Source organism: Podarcis raffonei, chromosome 2 (assembly GCF_027172205.1).
Source record: "Podarcis raffonei isolate rPodRaf1 chromosome 2, rPodRaf1.pri, whole genome shotgun sequence".
Classification (NCBI taxonomy): Eukaryota; Metazoa; Chordata; class Lepidosauria; order Squamata; family Lacertidae; genus Podarcis; species Podarcis raffonei.
This window is the reverse complement of record NC_070603.1, coordinates 54456750-54479280: the sequence shown is the minus strand read 5'-3', so window position 1 is coordinate 54479280 and position 22531 is coordinate 54456750. Positions and strand designations below refer to the sequence as shown.

The 22531-nt window shown below is 42.3% G+C and overlaps 1 protein-coding gene across 4 annotated transcripts in view; it reads right to left on the bottom strand.

Moving 5' to 3' along the window:
* Nucleotides 1-2998: 2998 nt before the first annotated feature.
* Nucleotides 2999-22531, bottom strand: part of PPP2R2B (protein phosphatase 2 regulatory subunit Bbeta) — a 242175-nt gene continuing 222642 nt past the window's right edge. For all 4 annotated transcript variants that reach the window (XM_053376654.1, XM_053376656.1, XM_053376657.1 and 1 more), the window contains 3 exons: nt 9582-9751; nt 7648-7739; nt 2999-4764 (listed from right to left, as the gene is read on the bottom strand). In XM_053376654.1, coding sequence (XP_053232629.1) covers nt 4485-4764; nt 7648-7739; nt 9582-9751 — 542 coding nt within the window. In that variant the 3' untranslated portion in view covers nt 2999-4484. The remainder of the gene's footprint in view (nt 4765-7647; nt 7740-9581; nt 9752-22531) is intronic.

Sequence of the window (22531 nt, the reverse complement as noted above, 5' to 3'; positions counted from 1 at the left end):
TGTTTTGTCTGTCTCATACAACAAATCAGCTTCTCCATTCATAATATGACAAATACAATTGGAAACTGCAAACAAAAAATAGCCTATTACGCAAATATTGGATGGGTAGGTATGCAGCTGGATACTATGCTTGCAGCTTTAAGCGCACCGGGGGCAGAGGCGTTATGCACTTATGCCCCTCTCAGATCCATGGGCTACACTCCTGACCCTTTGATTCACCAGTTATTCCTTCAGGTTTCTGAAAGGTGAACTCTTTTCAGTCTGTACTCCAAGCATTGGCTCCTCCCACCCAAGTCTCTTCCTTCCTGCTTCCTGTTCCACTGTAAACTCCCTCATTAGTGGACCAAATTCAAGGGCTCACCCTAACCAGCTCTGTGGCCATCAGTATTGCCGCACAGCCCTATTGATTATTAAAGAAAGACCTTTAGCAGAATGTGAGGTGATGCAGTGGCAGCAGAGATGGCTCAGAAACAATCCTAAGCACTGTGAGGCATGTGTTGGCCCTGAGAGGAAAGGGGGGGGGCACCTTTTGCCATGTGTGATCTACTCAGCTAGAAGTGTCCCACCTACTGAGAAAGCTATGCCAGATTAAATTTGTCTTCTAGCCTGACAAGAACTTTCTTAATAAATGTCAACGTAAACTCTGGTGTAGCTGGCACATGGGAAGGAGTTGTGTTGTAGAGCAGGCCATTGTCATGGAATGACAATAAGGAGAAAGGGGTGTGAAAGGAACTTCACATTCTTTGGCATTATGATGCCCACAGTCGTATGGAAACCGTCCCTTCCCAGCCTATGGTTGTGTATCCTTGGAGTCTTCCTAGTCACTGACTGCTTATGTGTGCTATGCTCTGTGGGGTCCCTTGACAGGAAACAGATGGGAGACAACCTGAACACAGAAGTACTTGGTGTGGGTCACAGTGCAAGAGCCTGGCTAGCAGCGAGTACCGTCAAGGATACACTTGAAGGATGCAAACCATAGGATGGTACTGTGAGCTCTTTCCATGCAATGGGCTTTCCAGCTCCCGTAAGTATTCTGACAAGAGCACTGCACACTGTTTGATAAGCTATTATTGAAACTCTTAGGAGTGTTTCCATTGTGTTTTATGATGCAGCAAGAGAAGGGAGATCTGAAACCCTGGTACATACATCCAAATACATTGCTGGATCATAACTGTAAGCATTTATGCCAGCATCTAGCCTTGCTGTACTGAGGTGGTATATTTCTGAACACCTAAGGCTGGTGACAGACAGGGGATGGATACCATTTTCATTGTCCTTCCTTTTTGTGAGTCTCCTCGGGGGCATCTGTTAGTTGCTGAATGCTGGACTAGAATAACCTTTGATTAACCCAACAAAGAAACCTTTCCCTTAAAAGCTGTCACCTTTATTCTCTGCTCATAGAACACACAAGAGACCAAAGTGAAACAAGAGATTTAGTCTAGAATCCAAATTCTAGACAATGTTCTTTGCGTGAACGAGCCCTTTGAGTCTGCCGTTGGGTGACCTTAGTGCCAACAGCATAGGGTTGGGATCCTCACTCAAATTTGGAAATTAGCAACTCCACACCAGAACATCTTGGAGACAATTTTACTTCTGATACCAGAGTGCAGCCTTTCTTTACAGGAAGAAAAAAAAAGACCTTTTTTTTAATTAAGAAAAATGACTCATTTACTCCTGCTATATTTTTTTATCATTTTGTGTTTGTTTTTTTAAAAAAGAGGTTACTCCTGAAAGCCATTACTTGTAATAAATTTATAAGCCAGCATACTTTTTTTTCCTGTAGTCATTCCTTTAAACAAGGCAAAACATCTAATTTGCCCCTGACCTGAGCAGTCTCGTGAAGAGCAGGCAGGGAGTTAAGTAGTTTAATAACAATGAAAAAGCTTGATTCCAAATATCTGAACTTCCTCTTGCTCCCAGGACTATCAAATCAGTGTCCCCTTCCCTGGCTTCTGTGCAGCCTTGTAGTATTTTGATGTCTCTTGAGAAAGCTGCAGGCAAAGTCTTGCTCGTAAGGTGTAAGAGGTGGTCAGCTGGGCACAGGAAAAGGCTGGGCTTTTAAGAATCCTTTACCCGAGAGGGTGTTCAGAAATTCTTGTATGCTTCACGGCAACAATCACAAAGGTTGGAGCTACTGCCCCACTTTTCACAATCAGAGGAAACAAGAAGCGCATTGATCTTCAGATATCCACCTTGTCAGAGAAAGCATTGGTTTTATTTCTTGTAGGGTCTGTTCTCTGATCATATTTTTATTTACTTGTTTTTATTATTATGGTAGTTTGTTTTTTAAAAAATCCCACCCTCCCAAACCAATCAATTGTTCAAGAAAGGCAAGACCTAGATTAGATCCTTGTAGTGGAATAGGATAGTTTACCATGCAAAAACGAAGAGCTAATCTTCATATTGCGGAACCATGGACAACCTCTCTTAGAAAGCAGCCAGGCGAGGATAGCAATACATGTTGATTGGGTGGCTATTTTTCTGTGTTTGTTTGTTTCATTTAAATTCCATAAATTAGCAACTCAAGAGTTCGTTCTTTTAAAAGGAGGAGAGAAAAGAACAAATGTCTACTGGAATAAATAAATAAATAAACAATATTTAAACACGCACTACTAAAAATAAAAAAAGGAGAGGGAGGAACCCTCCCTCCCACACACAAATACATATTTATGTCATGCAAGAGATTGAAAGAGAACTTTTTTTAAGTTCTCTCAGCCAAAGCAAAAAATTTAAAAATGAACTCACAGGAACTGCAGAAGAAAGCTCAGATTTGTTTTGGTATGCAAAAAAGTTGCATATTGGAAGCATTGGGTTTCTTTTTTGTTTCGTTTTGTAAGGTATTTTGTATACCAGCAAAAGGCACCACAGGATCAACCCAGCCAAATCCCTATGAGGACATCTGTGGGGTGTGATGAAGAAAGGTAAGAGCCCTCAATAGCACACATGGTTCTTCATGAATGATGAGTCGAAATGTCTGTACTGTGTACCTATTTTTCCCCTGTCTTGGCTTTGCTTTTCTTCTGTCTGAAGGCCTTTCCAGAAAACAAAAACAGGGCTTAGTGATCCTTAAAGTAGCACTAGCATCATGCCCGCATGCAATGATGGAAGGACAAAGTGGACTTATTGCAAGTGGGACAGCGACGCTTCTGTGGGCTGGGCCTGGGCAATTCACATATTTTTCAGCTGGGGGAAAAATTAAGAGGGTGGATTTGTGTTCTAGCACGGAATGAGAACTATGGACTGATTGAAACTAAATTTAAAGGCGGTGGGGGCAGAATAATGGAATGTCACAAAGGCTGTGGGCTGAGACACTGCTGTCATGTGTAATGCGTTGGTAGCAAGAGCTTAGGACTTACCGCTCTTTGCCATTGACAAAGAACAAATACAATTTTGTATGAGGTCACTGGCTTGAATGGTATAGAGGGGGGAGATTCAGCATCTCAAACACTCAGATCCAGCCAAACATAAGCACACAAGCACTTCTGCAGTCAAAACATGTGCTTGTATCTGTCTCATTGAGATCAATGGTGCTTAAAAAAATATTTAGATTATGCTGGATTGTACCCTAGGAAACATTAAGTTAATGGCATAGTCATGGTAGTCACCACAGATGTCAGATACCAGCCAATAGGAGGTTGTGACACCTGTGCAACATAAAATGGCACGTAAAAATGCAACAAGTCCGCTAGCTGGAAAGAACAGGGCTGGGGCGGGGGGAGCAGAAATGGCATTTCACCCAAAGCAAAATCTTGTGGTTTTGCAATGCATTAGCTAGCCTGGGCAAAAATACATTTGTACCTCTCAAAACAACAGTGTTACAGCAAAACATTTATTGTGTGACAAATATGCACAATAAATGATAATCTGGAAAGGCCCTGAGTTGATAAAGGTAAATGCCATTTTTAAAAAGGGGAAAGGACAATTGGGGGGGGGGGGTGAACCAGCAAAGGAAACTGAATTCCTGTTTGGGGGTGGGGATGGCTGTAAAACCCAAAGATCTCCAAAACTGAAATTGGATAACTTAATCTTTAGATACAGTAATACATCATTGTATTTTATGGCCTTGCTTGCATTTTTTTTTTTGTAAATATATTACTATAGTCTTAACTTCTGTATAAATTGGCAGGTGTCTAGAACAATATTTTTAAAGAAACTAAAAGCTACTACTGAGTACTGGGGAAAAATAAAGCGCAAATAATTCAAGCTTGCTGTTGAATTAATGGTGTCACTTTGTAGGTCTCAATACTTGGAAGTCAAATGTTGCTAATGGGCTTTGCCAACCCAATTTCTTAAGGTTTGGGGAAAAGCAATAGACACTGGAATCTGAGTGCTTGCCTCTACATAACTAATGTTTTGCAGAGGAATAACAAAACAAATAAGGAGGAGAAGGGAAAAAATTAAATGGAAGAAACATTTTAAAACTTGTGTTTGCTAGTTAGTACCCAGTACGTAAGATTCCTAAGGAACATCTCTCCCACCCCTTCCTAGTTAACCTTGTCCTGAAATATATACAGGTTATTTGTTGCTGCCACTGCTATGATATTTTCTGAAGGATGCCAAGCTGTATGCAGGATCTTCTTGCTAAAGTCCAGACTGTCCACACTAATTTCATCTTTTCTCCGTTTGCCCCCCACACAAACTTTGCGGGGTTTCAGGATGGCACGGGGTTTGCTGTTTTCCCTTGAGGCCTCCAGGGTCACATCACGCTTGGTGTTGCGATCAAACATTCTGAAGAAATTGTTGTAGGAGCCGGTCATGATGACACTGAGGAGCAAGCAAAGAGAATGGGGTGAGAACAGAAATCAAATCAGGTGACGTACCCAACAGAATTAAAACCTGTTTCATTTCCCTTCCCATGCATTTTCTGCCATACCCAATGATGATGGCATTAGTTTAGCCTTAGATAAACACTCCAGGCCCCTTTGACAGAAAAAGAGGCACCGAGGTGTAGAATAATGAATGGGGTAGAGGTGGAATTTTCTGTCCTCCAGATTTGTTGACTGAGGTGAGGTTTCACTTCCCCTAATGGTTGGGCTGATTCCAGCCAGCATGATTGCTTGTACAGCTGAGGAAAGTCTCACTGCTTATATCCCTGCAGCTTCAAATCCTATTTAACAGATACTGGGAATTGGGAGAACCTGACAATGAGGAAGCATAGTGCAGGGAGCCCTATTATACTCCTCCTTCTCAGACTCTTACGTTTTTCACCCAATCCACAGATCCATGAGGGGGGGAACATAACAAAAAAGCTTTCCACGTGAAATAGGTACCGTATTTTTCGCTCCATAATATGCACTTAGCTTTTAGAGGGGGAAAGCAAGAAAAAAAATATTCTGCGCAGAGAATGTAAACAGCTCTCGCTTTTCTTCTTTTTCTGCTGGCTTCACAGCGAAGCGAGAGGAGGGATGGAAGGGAGCAAGCAAATTGAGAGCTGCTTACACGGCTTCTGTCCTGCTTTGCACAGCTCTCACTTTGCTTGCCCATCTCTCCTCCCGCCTCACTGTAAAAGAGGAGGAGGAGGAGACACCGGGAAAGGTGCTTTGCTTGCTTTACAACAGCGCAGCGCCTCTTGTTCTGCTGAGGAGGAACGGAAGGAAGCCCTTACACAGAGCCTCTTCCGTCCCTCATCCCACTTCGCTGAGAACCCAGCAGAGCAAGAGCCATGGCTCCGGCTGCATCCCTCAGCTTGCAACTGCAGCGGTAGCCGATTGATCCCTCTGCCGCCCAGTGCATTTGCTCCCTAAGATGCACAGACATTTCCCCTTACTTTTTAGGAGGAAAAAGTGTGTCTTATGGAGCAAAAAATACGGTAACCAGCCAAATCTGCACTTGCTGTATGTACTTATCCATCTCAAAACAGAAAGATACAAATATGGGCTAGATTGGGATTCCTTAATCTGGTTTTTAATCAATGTTATTGACTTTCAGTTCCCACCATCTCCCATCATTGGACATGCTGGCTGAGGTGATGGGAGTTTGAGTCCAATATTTGGAGGTTATCCGCTGATATGCCATCTTTTGTCATGCTTTCAGGTGTCTGGATCAGAGTGACCACTACTTCCACAAGGCTATGCAATTTTTCTCTTCTGCTAATATCCTGTGCACAGAGAAGGAATGCTCTGAGCACACTTCAGCCTTCATGAGATCCAGGTATGACTTAAGAATCCAGAGCAAAATCCCTGTCCTCAGACCCCCAAGTAAGAGAAAGGAAATCTGTGACCCTCCAAATGCAGTTGGACTCCAAATCCCATCAGTACCAGCCATCATTGCCAATAGCAAGGGATGATGGGAGCTGTAATTTCCCATCCTTGCCCTAAGTAACAGTTGCAAGCCCCTTTGGCTGTCTGCAAATGAAAATGGACAACAATGACAACCAGCAAATGTCATGTTTAATTTTACACTGCAGATGAAGTGACAGATTTTGGAAGGCACCTCAGTCACTAAATTGAGAACATGAAACATCTTTCTGATAAGCAATATTTGAAAACTATATAAGCATGGTGTTTACAAATAAGGTGACAATTTAGTTAGCACAGCTAGAAAAACATCACAACTCATCTCCGTTCCATTTCTAAAGCAGAGAGAATGCTACCTTTTCTTTCCAGGAGAAAGAGGTCGTCTGCCTGCCCGCTTGGGTGTCAGCGGCAGAGGGACTCCCTTCCCCCCCAGTGGTGGTAGGAGGAACAAGCTGCATTGGCCCTGGCCATGGGAGGCGCAACCTCCTTGGCTCCCTCAGTGGGAGCAGTGGTGTTCCCCCCCTGGTGGGCCCAAGGCCAATGTAGCTTTTCCCTTCCTTTCAACATTGTGGTGTATCGCCAGGTCATGATGTTTGCCTGGTGATACATCACAATGTTGAAAATGTGGAATTGCCCAGCCCTAGCAGTGAGCAGAACTCCACTAGGGGAAGCAGACGTGTTGGCTGTCACAGAGAGACGGGGATGGCACTTAGAATGCCTCTGAATCCAATGCTGCGCTGCTGGAAAGGACAAGCCCTTCCTGAGATGCAAATGCTGTGATCTTTCTGTCTCCATAAACCAAGGTGTAAATAAACTACATTTCTAAGACACTGCAGACTCTCTGTGCCTTGATGTTCCAATGGAAAAACAACCCTGGTTGAGTGCCCCAGCTTAACAGAGATTGGAGAGTGGCGAGTAACAATAAGTATTTTCCCTGCCTGCCCCTGCCTGTAGATATTACAATGATATCTACACCACAGCAACAGGGGCATAGCACTGGGGGTGGAGGTGGGTTGTCAGGGCGATTGTCCCAGGCAATTTTTTAAGAGGAGTGTTGCCCAGACCACCTTCTCTTAGCCAGCCCTATGGTGCTTTTTGCAAGGCTGGGATCTGATCAGATCCAAGCCTTGCAAAGCAGCTCAGGGAGGGCAGCCTGAGAAGGATGCCATGCGCTATTTGACCCCAGCTTCGCCTTCAGGGGGTTGGGATCAAAGGGCACGTGTCCTTCTCATGATGCCCTCTGTGAGCCAGCCCTGTTTCTGAGGCTCACGACTGGCACACGCTTTCCCCCTCAGCCCTAATAAGCACACACTCTGCCACTGCTCATGAAGCAGAAGAAATGCAATATCAAATGGCGTAAACCAAGAGGCAACTAGGGGTGGGATAGCAAAAGTAAAAGGAGGCTCCTTACCTGTCAGACCCATTCCACACACATTCAAATTTATCAAAAATGCAATCGTTCTCGTAGAGGGAGCACAGCTTGCTGCGGAGGTAATCATGAACCTAAGGATTGAGGCACAGACAGAAAGGGTGATAGTAAAACAAGGTTCAGTGGGAATCATAACCCAAAGCCTGATTTATAAATCTTGTGAACCAACATGACATAATATCCACTAGTTCCCTACAAGCTCACCTCTTACTCATTTAGGTTATCAGATACATTAATCCTGGAGACATCTTCTACAGTGGATACATTAAGCTCTTCATTACTAATCCAGAAGCATGACTCAAAAGAAATGATGTTCACAAGGTACTTAAGGGGAAAACACAGCAGTCCCATGGGAGAAGGCTGCTCCATTACCAAAGAGTGGGAAAAGACAACCTCAAAAATCATATATTAGTATGGCGAAAGGGGAGAGACGTGGATAGGAATAGCACTCAGAAACCTTATTTTCATAACAAAGTTTCAATGAAGGGTGAAGCTGTGCAAGAATCAATGCACACACTTGCCTTGCAAGCTCCAGTTATCTGTTCCAGTAGTCTGAGGTGAATGTGTATAGGGGGAAGTCCACCCCGGCATCCAAGAACAATGTTGGAGGATACAGGTTTAAGGGGCAGGCCAAGACTTTTTGCTGCCTGAAGCAAAAAGGGGCAAGATGATGCCTTCCCAATTCCACATACAGAAGCCACTTGGGTTGGCAATCTACTCTTACTTCAGCACTGGCGAAGGGGGTAGCATCCTCCACTGCATTTGAAGGCAGAATGACACACACAGTGCTCTGCTCCAATACTTTTGTAATTCCTGTCCACCAGCCAGCACCTGCTACCTCAAGTGGTTGCCTCATTTTACCTAATGGTAGGGCTGGCCCTGATCCCTCCCCTCCACCTACAGGGTGGAATTTGTATAACGAGTTCCATCAGCAGAAGCCCTGCACAAGGACTTCTGCTTGCACAACAGGGTCATTCTGCATGCCCTGCATACCTTTGAAATTGAGCCAGGGGGAAAGGGAGAGTTAGGAGAACCACCAGAACAGTATGCAGGGAGAGGAGATGGGGAGGTGATTCTGCCTGGCAAGCTGAAACGCTTGCACTGATGGAATGTTTGCAATAGCGTGATGCTGAATTCCCCTCATAACGATCAAAGCAGAACCTCTGCCCAGGTAAGAAGCATTACATTCAAATAATTCAGAGCAGTCCTAGTTTATTGGTGGAGAGTGTGCTCTGCATGCAGAAGGACCAAGGCATATCCAGTTAAAGAATGTCAGGTAGTATGCAGCAGCAGGAACTGCCCCCCTGGCTGAGATGTTGAAGAGCTCCCAGCCAAAGTAGATAATAGTGGTCTACATGGACCGATGGTCTGCCTCTATATAAGACAGCTTCATGTATAGTTTGGCCCCGTGGCCTTGCTCCTGTAAGAGACAGTCTGTGTTCCCTCAAAGATCCCTAAAGGCACACCAACGTTATTAGGCAAGAGAACACAAGTATATTCCAAGCCTCATCAGCAATTTCATTACTTTGGGTTTGTATAGTGTTTGACAAGCAGCCTTAAAATTATGCCGCTTTCCATGAGATCATATGCAACAGAAAAACCAAAACGCAAGTATCATTCTAATTTCAGTTGGAATGGAAAGGAGCATGCTAAACAACGAGGACTTTGACTGTTAGTTCAAAGAACTCATAACAGTAGTTATGTAGCAGTTTTGAATGTTCAAAGTGCTTTACATAGATTGGGTTTGGCCCAGACTTGAGTAATATTCAGAGCAGAATAACTGAAATCAAATGTGTTTAAGTTATGTCTAACAGTGGATCAACTCTAAGTATGACAAAGCCTGGGTGCATCCCTTTATTTTTAATTCCTACCACCCATTCATTCACAACACACACAAAATCTTGAGGATGAGGTACCTGGTATGTTTCAATAGGTCTGTTCTCCATGTTGAGGTCCCACACCTTGACAGTGAGATAGTCCCTGGTCATGATGTACCTCCCGCTGTGACTGAACTTAACATCAGAAATTGAAGAGATGATCTCAGAAAAAAACGACCTGTTACTTGGGTCTTCGGGCTCTTCAAAAACTATACAACACACAAAAAACAAGTCACTTAAAACATGGCCAAGGCGCAAGTCAATAGGGCTGGTGCCAATGTGGTAAGTATTGAAGTATTGATGTGTTTCACTTGCACAGCAGTGTGGAAATAATTAATGGAAAAAAGGTTACAGTTCAGGATAGTATCCAGATATAAGTGCTAGCGGAGCATTCCCATCCCCACTGTGTTTGTCAACCGAGGAGCGGGGATATGCCAACCCCCTAACCCTTCTTCAAAGAGCATGGCTCTCTGCAATCACGAGTACAGCTAAATGCCTAAAGGCTTTGTTTTGAATCTGGAACCCCAGTCGGACAGGGTTCTGGGTCACGTGGAAGTGTTTGCATATACAGATTTATGCCTAAAACCTACATTACGGACAACTTGCTTCACGCACATCTACACTCTCATTCTGACAAGCACAAAGGCAAGAATCCCCGAAAAGGGCTACAATAGCTTTCATTTCACAGAAAAAACAAGACCATAAATGACATAGTCCTGCAAAAATACAGTTTTATCAGGGAGTAAGCCTTATTGAAATCAAAGGGACTTACTTCTAAGTACATATGCATAGGCTTGCAGTGTTAGAACTCATCTGAAAGTATCCTTTTTTTTAAAAAATGTTTATATTTTGTTTTACTGTGTTTTGAAATTTTGCAAGCTGCCCTGGGAAAAATGTAATGAAGTGGGCTATAAATATATAACATTTTATACGGGGAGGTAGGTAGATAGTCAACACAATAGGAGGAGGAATGGATAAAGTCCACTTTTAAATATGCAATGTGTAAGCAAATCTGAACAGTTTCAGATGCCTCACAGAAAGAGCAATGATGCAAAAATCAAATTTTATTTTAGAAAAAATATATACTCAGCTGAGTGAAATCTCCCCTAAAAGTTCAGAGTTTAGTGCCAAAGCTGACAAAGTTGAGGAACAGAAACTGCTCCCCTCTTTACAGTCTATAGTTTCTTTGCCAAGTCTCCCTTCTGCCTAATGACAAAGGTGGGGTGAGGGGAGAGACACAGTAGGATCAGCACTGAAGTCTTAACAAGATCTTGTTTTTTCAGTCCTTAACATATAATTGCCAGAGTGAGATTGCTTGTTTTGCCAGCTTTTTCATTCACCTGACAATCTCAAACTCCATCAAGCTACCTACATTTGCATTTCAATGTTTCAATGCATGGCATCATTAAATATATATACCTGTAGACTATAAAATATTAATTTCTTAAATTAAAATGCAACAGAACAAATTGAGCTTTCACACCTGGACTCCCACTGAATGACTGGCAGCAAACCAAAGTAAATAACAGTTTTTAGGAATCTAAACAGAAGTGTAGTATGATTACATCATGTGAGAAGTCAATGAAACAGCACCCACTTTATGCCACCTGATTTGTAAAGTTGGCTTCCGTGGGACCAAACTTTGGTACACTGGATCAGAAGCCAGAGGGATTAGCTCTTCAGCTTCATAGAAACATTGAGAATCTTTCTGTCTTTGTTGCAGAGGCCTACTGGCCAAGGCCCTGACTGCACCATACAGTTAAAGCACTATCAAACCGCTTTTAACAGTCATCAGCAACCATTCCCATAATTCAATGGGAAGAGGGACTGATTATTAAACCACTGTGGGGACTGTAGCTCTGTGAGAGCAATAGGTCTCCTAACAACTCTCTGCACCCTTAACAAACTACAGTTCCCATGATTCCTTGGAGGAAGCCAAGACTGCTAAGAGTGGTGTGAGAGTGCTTTAATTGTATGATGCAGATGTAGCCTGGGTTGCTCATAGAAATCCTTCTGGATCAGGGTGAACCCAAGTGTAGGACATTCTGCCTGGCATCTATGGCTAGTAAATGTGGACTTTCCTGCATCTCCTTTCTGACCTTCTTCCTAAGACATTTATCTTGCTTCTGTCATGGAACAGCTCATCTATATGCTGCACTCTGCTTTTGCTTACCTAACTATAGTGTGTGTGTGTGATGCCTATCTATCTATATCATATATATATATCTCAAGGTGATCTGGGCACTGTCAGCTGGTCCTGGATCCTCAGAACAGTTGAGATTTTAATGACTAGGACATTTTAATGAGAACACTCATCTTTAAAAGAATGAACCATTCTCTACCAAGCCATCAATTAGTGGAGTAAGAAGCACTTGTATCAAAGCTGCCACCAGTCAAAGAGATTTAAAGCTTTACGGGCCAATCAATATATGGCGTTAGCCAATCGAAGTCAATACAGAGGTTTCAGAGCAATCGCTTACTTTGTGTATATATAAATCACAACTGAATGGACCAAGAAAGCAGACCGATGCAACTGTGAAGTTAAGACCTTTTTTTTGGTAGGAAAAATCTCAAGGATGCGTTCAATGGATGAGTTTTAGGACCCTCACCATGCTTTTTCAAAATGTTATATTTATATTAAGTAATCATAAAATAAAGATATGATACCACAGCAGAACTTGAGAAAGAGCATCTTCCATTGTTAGCATACTTTACTTTTATGTGTGACAGCGGCTCTATTGGTAAAAGTAAATAAATCTTATGACCATATGTGAATTCTTAAAACAACTACCAGACATTTTCTCCACTACCACCATTCCGCAATTAACTGTGGTGACAGCTTGGTTCCTCAGCTGTGGACAATAACCTGAAATCAGGGATGGGGGACCTTTTCCAGCCCAAATTTTCAGCCACATTCCTTTGGCACCACCTGCCAGCAGTGGGGCAATGAATATAAATTCTACCTTTGCAAGTGGAGAAGTCGAAGCTAGAAACAGAGTTGTTAGAACCCAATACTAAGAATCTTTCTAGAATGTACAATTTGCTGCTGAAATGGAATACACAGGATGAAACGGTCAAATCAGCTATGATTAAATGGGCACAGGACATTGGTCATGACATTATGTTTGCTGACTGGGAACAGTTATGGACCACTGGCATAAAATTTACGGCATGTAATGCCTTAAGAGAGAATATTATGAAAATGATTTATAGGTGGTACATGACCCCAGTCAAGCTTGCAAAAATCTATCATTTGCTCAATAACAAATGCTGGAAATGTAAAGAAACTGAAGGTACTTTCTATCACCTTTGGTGGACGTGCCCAAGGATTAAGGCCTTCTGGGAAACGATATATAATGAAATTAAGAAGGTGCTTAAGTGTACCTTTTATAAAAAACCAGAGGCTTTTCTCCTGGGCATAGTAGGCCAATTGGTGTCAAAGAAAGATAGGACGTTTTTTATGTATGCTACAACAGCAGCAAGAGTTTTACTAGCAAAGTATTGGAAGACACAAGAACTACCCACGTTGGAAGAGTGGCAGACGAAGGTGATTGAATATATGGGACTAGCAGAGATGACGAGCAGAATCCGTGACCAAGGGAAAGAGACGGTGGAGGAAGATTGGAAGAAATTTAAACTTTATCTTAAAAATTCTTGTAAAATTATTGAGTGTTAAAATGTCATGGGTAAAGAATAGCAGATTTGCAGCGATATGATTGGAAAAGTGGAAGATAAGGGTTATAGAAAGGAATTTATAAGTAATTCAGACCAGGGGTTGCTGAAAAAAGTTTAAAACAGGGATGCAGAAAAGGGAGGCATGGGGAAGTCGCTGAAATTGGGTATATGAAAAAAATTATGAAATTATACATGTTTATATGTTTGTTTGTTAGTGTTTGTTGTTTGTACTGTCTTATATTATATGTCGAAAAACCAATAAATTTTTTAATAAAAAAATAAATAAATTCTACCTTTGCAGAGCAAGCAAATTTCTACACCTACTCACGCCCATTCTCTACCTTCCATCCAGGGAAGACAGATACATCATCAAAGATATATTCCAGTCAGGCAAAAACACTCAATCAGGGCTACAGAGGCACTGATTCAAGGGCAGCTAGAGAGGCTTGGAGGGACAGATTCAGACACAAAACTTGCATTTCCCGACCCGTTGCCCTATGTGAAAGTGAGTGTTTGGGTAAATTGTGTTATGCTTTCGTTGGGTTTGGTGGAATCCTAGATTAAATTTTGTTCTGACTTGTAGTGTTGAGGCTGCCCATTTTGTAGCACATGGGATTGTTGGTTCTGGTAACTGTGGGGGTTTTACATTTGGCTGAATGTATACAGGCTGTCTGGCCTACGGGTGTATTAGTGAGTGTGGAATTTGTGTGGTTACTGAGTGAAAACTTGATTTATGGATTTTATTATTGTATCTTTTTATTATTTTATATGATAGATTATTATCCTTGTTCACTTTTCTTTGTTGACTGCTTTGGAATCTTTTCTGATGCACAGAAGTATTATAAACACTTGGAAAAAAATGAAGGAGAGGGAGAGGAGGAGGAGGAGGAGGAGAAGGAGGAGGAGGAGGAACTACATGTATATTTGACCAAAGGAAGCACATTTCTGTGGCCAGGGCAGAAAACATGAAGTGTGGCTAAGACGAAGCTTAAGGAAATTTCTTAGAGACAGTAGGATTTCTTTCGCACTGCATGGATTCAGCTGCAATGATGTGTTCTCACCCTTCGAGGGTAATGACCCACTTGACACCTAACATCCTGGCAATGAGAATTTTATTTACTTATTAAAAAAAATAAGTCTGACACTAGCAGTCAGACCTCCTGCAGGAAAAACTGCGGAAGAAAACCATACCAGAGCAGTTTTTCCTTTCTCAGCACAAATATTTGGTGAGTTTCATTGCCCTCTAACTGAATGCTGAGCTGTGAAGTCCTGAATTTTGGAATATGGTGTGTGCAGGAAGGAGGGATGGAAACATCCCAAAGTGCCAGGATAAATGATCTCTCTACAAATCTGAAATGGCACTGCTCACAGCAGTCTCCAGCTTGAGCTCCTTTAGCTGCCAGCAGGAAATCTGATGACTTGTGGGTTTTTCAAAAATAAAACGAAAACATCAAGAGAAGGGGAGGGGATCAAGATCTGAGCTGGCTTGCGCAAAGCACCTAACTTCCACAAGAGCTTGTCGCGGCTGTAATAATTATGGGCTCAGGCACACTAGGAGGCAGGATTTGGGAGGAATTTTTAACAGCGGCATCATTTCTATGGGTTCTGTTATGTGCAAAGCTTGAGTCAAGTTTGCTGGTGCTAAAGTGACAGCAGAGGCGATGGGCTGACTTTTGCTGCAGTCGGGGAAAGAGAAATTTGCAACCACCACCAAATTATACAAAACCTGAGCATGTGAAAAACTCATGGTCAACCTACTTGTGATGTTGCAGATCTCCATATATTTTTATTTCTATTTTAAAGCAGCCATGGGGGGGCACTGAATTTGAGGGTGGGGTGGGGTTAATTTTGCCCTGCTTTATTTTCCTGATCTAAATACCCCACTAACCAATATCTGCAGGAGCAGATGCTGCTCCACTGCAACTCCCATCACCCCAAACATTTGCCATGCTGGCTGGGGCTGGAAGGAGCTGCAGTCCAGCAGTATCTGGAGGGGTATAGGTCAGAAAAACTAAGAGGCCATCCACCTTTCAGTCATGCTCCCTTGGTTTCTATACATCTTGTACTATCCTGTAAAATCATTCTTAAATTCAGGTGTGCATGTAAATAGCAGTGCAATTTATATATACAGCTGTACCTTTGTTTTCGAACTCCTTGTGACTTGAACGTTTTGGCTCCCGAACGCCACAAACCCGGGAGTGTGTGTTCCAGTTTGCAAACTTTTTTGGGAAGCCGAATGTCTGAGGTGGCTTCCGCAGTTTCCGGTTGAGTGCAGGAAGCTCCTGCAGCCAATCGGAAGCCGCGCCTTGGTTTTCGGAAGTTGAACAGACTTCTGGAACGGATTCCATTCAAGAACAAAGGTTCAGACTGTACTGGCTGATTTGAACCAGACTGCTGCAGTGGAAGAGAAGGGGAGCAGGGCCACTGCATTAGCTCTAATGAGACCCCTGCTCCTTCTGGCTCCTCCTCTGGTCATTATAGGAAGATCTTGAAGAACTGGTGCCCACGTTTGCTTCCCCCCCTTCATCTCTCCTTCCCCATTCTCTTTTCTTCTGTGTTGTGTCTTATTAGTGTTAAGCCTGAAGGCTGCAAACTGTTCTGGGAGCCTCTTTGGCTGAAGTGCAGGGGAAAACTGCTTTTAATTAACTATCGTGGACCTTGTTGTAAAAAGACATAAACATAGCCTGCTTGCCACAATGCCATTTTTCTTTCTTTCTTTCTTTTTATTTTTAATTGATACACCAAAAAAGAAACAAAACAAAACTACAAATGAAAATATTGATAAACACAATATTAATTACAAAACAATAAAGCAAAAATTGGTCTTTATAGACCCGACCTCCCATCTATTCCTTATTTCAATTATATATTACTTGTTGCCAGTACACACTTTTATTTTAAATTGACTAATTCTTAATTTATCTTAGGTCTCATATCTTACTTAAAGCTACTACTGAAATTATTCGAATGCTGCAACAGGGTTTAAACTGCTGTAATTATTTTTCAAATAAACTTTGAAGACCTCCCATTTTGAGACAAATTTCTGTTTTGGTTTGTTCTTTATCTTTTCTGATAGGTTGTCTAACTCCTCATATTCTGTCAGTTTTTGAGTCCAATCATGAATAGAGGGAATTTCATTACTCTTCCATTTTGTAGCAATAAGAACTCTTGCTGCAACTGTAGCATATAAAAAAATACCCTCCATTTTTTGCAGGATATCCAAACCTGTAATCCCCAGCAGATAAGCTTCTGGTTTTCTCTTAAAGGAAATCTTTAGCAGTTTTTGTAATTCTGAGTAATTCTGCTCTCCCAAAATGCTTGGATTTTCTTACATAACCACCACATGTGACAGAACGTGCCTGATTTATCTCCACACCTCCAGCAGTTACTTGGGACACTTTTGTACATCTTTGAGAATTTCTAGGGTGTTAGATACTATTGGTGTTGCAATTTTAGAAAATTCTCTCTTAAGACATAACAATTTGTAAATTTCTAATTATTTTTCCACAAATTTTCCCATTGGAGCATGGTTATTGAGTACCCAAAGTCTTGTTATCACTTGACCATGGCCGCTGTAAACTCCTCCTCCTTGACTTCCCAGTCAAGGAGGAGTCGGTATACCTTGGAAAGGGTTTTCTTTTAGAATTTACTAATTTGGATTTGAATCAGGAGATTTCTGCTGCAAAACCCTTTTATCAGATTTGAATTTTTCATGTACCTGATGGTACTGAAACTAATCTGAGATGTACTCTCTTATTTCCTCGAAGCTTTTTAATTTTAGTTGGTTGTCTTCTTCCTTTAATAATGTTTTATATGTTGGCCAAGTTTCCTGGGTATTTTTCCTTTTCACCATGGAGGCTTCAATTGGGGAAGTCCACAATGCCATTTTTCATGCTACCCAGCAATCCAGGATGAGGATTATATGTGCAGATTGCAGGATTTAGAACCGGGCTTGACTTTATATTTCCTTGAATTGGGCCTGCATCCAAACTCTTCTGTGTAAGCTCCCTCTCAACAGTACATTTGGTGAAGGGCACTTTAGAACAATGCCTGCTTTGCGGTTTATTCATCAAAAGACAAGGCATAAGTGACCTTCCTTCCCACAGTTTCTGTCTTCATCATTTGCAATGGCTACCATTGCAAAGTGAAAATTGAAATGCAGGAATTTGTGAACTGCCTTATTATCAAAGACCAGATGGTGCTCCTTCACTCAAAAGAACCTCTGCCAACTGGAGTCTTGGTGGTACCATGACAACTGGTGCAGAGAAACCTTAGATTCCTCAGATCATCATATATGGGGCCTATCCCAGCTTAGAAGGGGATCTCTGGGCAGAGGAGACAACCATTCTTCTCAACCCCCAACTGAGACAACAAGGGGCTGCTTTGGGGAAGGAAGGAAACCAACCGAAAGGCACTGGATGGATAATCACTATAATTTTTGCAGAATAACTTGCTATTTGGTAATATATATGCTTAAATATTCCCAACACTATTATTTTAGTATGTACCAGCATGGCAACAAGTAGTCAATGTCTTCTACGTTTTTCTCCTCATGTCATCATGTCTGCATCCCTAAAAAGTTCAATGGTAGGGATGGGAGACCTCAGGCCCAGGGCCCAAATGTGACACCCCCCCAGCTGCTGCTGGAACTCTCCTGCTGCTGGAACTCTCCTCAGGCCATATTCCCTCCCAAGACACAACCCTCATCTAGGCTGCTTTGCACTCTCCTTAAATGTTTTTGCCTGGCTAGAATCTGCCCTTCAACTCTGAAGATGCTTCTTGCTTGACTGGATGGAGGACAGTATTTAAAACAGTAGACTCAGGACAAGAGATCAAGGAATGCCAATGTAAACAGGTATGTCTTCAAAAAATCATGGAATGCCAATGCGGATGGGGCCTCATATTTCAGCAGGGAGTGCATTCTATAGTACTAGGCCCACTGGTGAAAAAGCCTGGCCTCCCGTAACCACAAGGCAATCATTCTTAGGCTGTAGCAAGACTAACCTGCAGAATGATATACAAAGTCGAACTTCTAAAATGAAATTATGAACAACCTAAAATTTATTTCAACCTGCAAATAGGAAAAATAGGATACAACAGCAAAAGGGATGCTAGGGAAACCTTGGTGATGCTGACAACTAGTATCCTCTGGAATCTGGTTAGCAGAAACTGCTCTCCCCTTACCAACAAAATTTCATGGAAATTCAATTTTTCACTTCTCTATTTGTTGGGAGGACTTTGCATTAGGATAACCAGAACCAGTCTATTATCATCCGAGTTGGATAGATCTCTTGGTTCCAGATCAGTCTCAAGCACCCTAATGCCAAAGGCTGCAAAAGTATACTTTGAATGACACAGGGAATGAACATGTTGATAGAGGAACAAATGGTAGTTTGCAAATCTGGACTGTAGGAGAGCTGCCCTTAATTATCCAGCAGACTAAATGGAGTTGTAGTTTCTGACTACAGTAGTACCTCAGGTTACATACACTTCAGGTTACAGACTCCGCTAACCCAGAAATAGTACCTCAGTTTAAAAACTTTGCTTCAGGATGAGAACAGAAATCGTGCTCCGGCAGCGCGACAGCAGTAGCAGGCCCCATTAGCTAAAATGGTGCTTCAGGTTAAGAACAGTTTCAGGTTAAGAACAGACCTCCAGAACGAATTACCGGTAAGTACTTAATCTGAGGTACCACTGTATTCATGTTTGGGGTTTTTTGCGGTTGGAGGCATGGAAACATCATTTTAGCCTTCAGGTGCTTAGGGACCTTGTCCCAAGAGGTTTTCAGAGCAACTAATGTGGGACATGTGGTACAATTTCTATAGTTTCTACATGTTCTGTAATTACATGTCATTTCCTTAACTTTGTGGCTGATTAGTGCAGGATTCCACAATGCACCATTGTTCTGAATAGAATTTTTTTTTTTAGTTGATGACTAAATCCTGAAGATTTACAGAAGCCCCTTCCCCAAGCTGTTACCTCAGGATAAAATACAGTGGTACCTCGCAAGACGAAATTAATTCGTTCCGCGAGTCTTTTCGTCTTGCGAGTTTTTTGTCTTGCGGAGCACGGTCAGTTGCAACTGCACCTCTTCAAGCGGTTTTAAGAAAAAGGAAACAAACTCGCAAGACGTTTTCGTCTTGCGAAGCAAGCTCATAGGGAAATTCGTCTTGCAAAGCAACTCAAAAAACGAAAAACCCTTTCGTCTTGCGAGTTTTTCGTCTTCCGAGGCATTCGTCTTGTGAGGTACCACTGTACATTGTTCACTACTGCAAGGCAGGACCTATTTTGGAAATGGGTGGGATTGGTCCTCTGCTTCCATTCTGAATAAAACTGTAGTCTTGCTTATAGCAGCAGGAACAGCTTGATTCCAAATAAACAGCTCTCCCACACCAGCAATGAACCATTTGTTTCAGTGTCTGTCAGAGCTGTCCCACATAAGGCTGTGTGATCCTGTAACACACAATCCAGTTGCTTGGAGCAGCTATGCACTCACTTCCTGTTTATTCTCCACTTGGACCTTTTCCTTCTTTTGTGTTTATGACGTAATGATAAAGGCACAGAAATCCTGGCCTTCAAGGTTCTCAGGGGGCTGGGGAATTTCACAGAAATATGGTTAATCTCTCTCCTACAATGACATTTCATCTGTCAAACTACAGAGCTAGCATCTGGTAGTATGGCTGACAATTTCCCCTATAATGGGACAAAACCTGGCAATTTTCCTGCGGTGCAAAAGGAGACTGTGATTTTTCATTTTAGAGAGGCAGAAAGCAGAAGGGGTTTCTTCCCTCTACAGTGACATTTCATTGCTCCCAATATAATGAGAGGGGCTCAAGAGTTTTCTACAGGAAGAGCCACATCCAAACTCTGCAAGTTTCCGAGTTTTCCACACTGGAAACAAGAGGAAATGTTTCAGTCATTTTGTTCTTACGCCAACAGCAGACCACCAGAAGATAAAGAGAAATTAGACAATCCTACAGATTTCTAGGGTTGGAACCCATCCAGATTTGTGCTCATCCCACACCTAGAAAGCATGGGTCTGAGCAGTTTCCCACTTATCCCATGCTTTCTAGGCATGGGTCTGAGTGGTTTTGGACTTGCCCTGCTGCTTTCCTTGGGAAAATCAGATAAATTTGAGCAAATGTCAACCTGGAGAAAACCTGTTTGAAGTTTGCCCCAATTCAGCAGTGAAGATCAAGTTTTCTTGGGGGAAAGCAGTGGGTCAAGAGCAAGCCTTGATGGTAGTTATGTTGAAAGTCACTTACTGCTATTGGAGTAACCTAGAGCATTGATTTGTGATAATGCTTCTCCCTTGCCTAGATCAAGGATGGAGCAATGAGGGTGGGTGGAGAAACCTCTGGCTCTGCCCACCACTGGCATGTTATGGTCACTGAAAGGCAGCTGTCATACTGAAAAAGGCTCACCTCTGCTGCAGAAAATATACAGAGCTGCTACGAGGCTCACACTATATGGCAGTACTACTCACAAGGGAATGGTCATTTGGGAGAACCAGCACCTCCCATGTAAGTGCTGAAAAAAGGGCTGTTGGTTGCACAAGCCATCATGGAATATCACCTGCCTAATTGCTCATAGTTTGTAGGAAATGAAGATTACATGAACACTGAAACCCAATCACACTGCAGCAAGAACATTTAGCCACAAAAAAGCGAGACTCTGCAGTTGCTGAGAATACAGGCTTAGTGGGATGTGAAATCCTATCCTTCTAAGGCACTGGAAAAGAGCTCAATAAAATCAGGACTATACACTCTGCCAAGTCTGGTCTGGGACCATAATAAATTCAATTCAATATACACTCTGCCACTGGGTGTGTGTAAAGGGGGGGGGGGAGTTGGAACTTTTCCAGGAATCTTATCCTTGGCTCTAACACACCTACCCAGAGGTGTGACCTTGATACTGCTTGAATATCACAGTACAGAAAACCCAGCTATGCTTTTTATGTCACTGCTGCCTCTACAATGGCCACCTGCCAAGAACGAAACAGTTCTGCAAAGAGTGGCTTCTCTCTAGGAGGCACTCCCAGAACAGCATGGGACAAGGAAGGTTGAGCAAGGGAGTTGCTTTCAAGGCCACATGCAGCGGATTTATCTTGATAACTTTTTAAGGCTACTACATTACCCACAGTATTGTGGGGTGGTGGTTCAGCCAACACTACCATATACATGTCGGAAAATTTCTGGGTGGCAGATTAAGCTAAGGAACATACTTTCTTTGACATAAAGCTGCAGATTCATTCGGTACTGCGGTAGATTGTGCACAGAAAGAGGTACATATTTCCAGTTGCATGGTGCATATCCTAAGGCAATGCAGCAATGCATTACAGGTATATCCACCTGTGACACGTAACAGAAACACAATTGGAAGGTGCTTCAATATAATCTGCATTTTGATTAAACACAACTAGTTATTAAATATTTCCTTTTGAAAATTCATCTGTAAAGGCCAGAGTCACTTTTTTTTGTTTTGTTTTTTGATCCCCGATGAACTGCCTCAATTCCAACTTGCAAGTCTGCTGAACCACAATTGACTGAGGGCCAATGCTTCTGAAGGATAGGGAAAAATCAATATCAGACGTCAAGGGAGAGGTCAAATTGAACTTGTTTTCACAATTGGCTTGTATGCGCTCTAAAGGACACTGCAGCAGCAGCAGAACAAAGAAACAAACCAAGCCAAGGTCTCCGGTGTTGAAAAAGGGAAGGAAATGAATCCAGCCTGCTTCTTGATGCTTATATTATGAATCTGAGGTGGTACAATAATCAGACAGGAGGAAAGAGTGAAAAAAATTGTGGCTGTCCAATGAACTCTAGTGATAGATATCAGGATATAATCATACGCTTGGAACAGCCATCTAATTGGGCTTCTGTGACATCTCCCACTAAGTGGAAGCGATAAAGCCAAAGAGGTCATTTTTGTAACCTGGTTATTAGGGGTTAGGGATTGATTCAATAGCAAAAAGAAAAGAAAAACTGCAAGCTACTACAGCATCATGGATGGGAGAAATGGCTATTTTCCTAGGAAAACAGCACCTTTGAGATATAAACTCTCTCAAGAGGAACATGCTCATATTTTATCTGTACTTTTTGTGGACAAAAGAAAATAAACAAGACATGACAAAACACATGCTAGGAGAATATGCCAATCTAAACAGGAAAACATGAAGCCATTGTGAACCTTATCAGAGTTTGCATAATGGGATCAACATGTGCAAAAGTTAAGGAGACAGAGAGGTCTTGTTCCGCTTTAGGAAACGGACGTAAGATCATGTGAAAAAGGAGATCAGTCACAGAAAAAGGAAA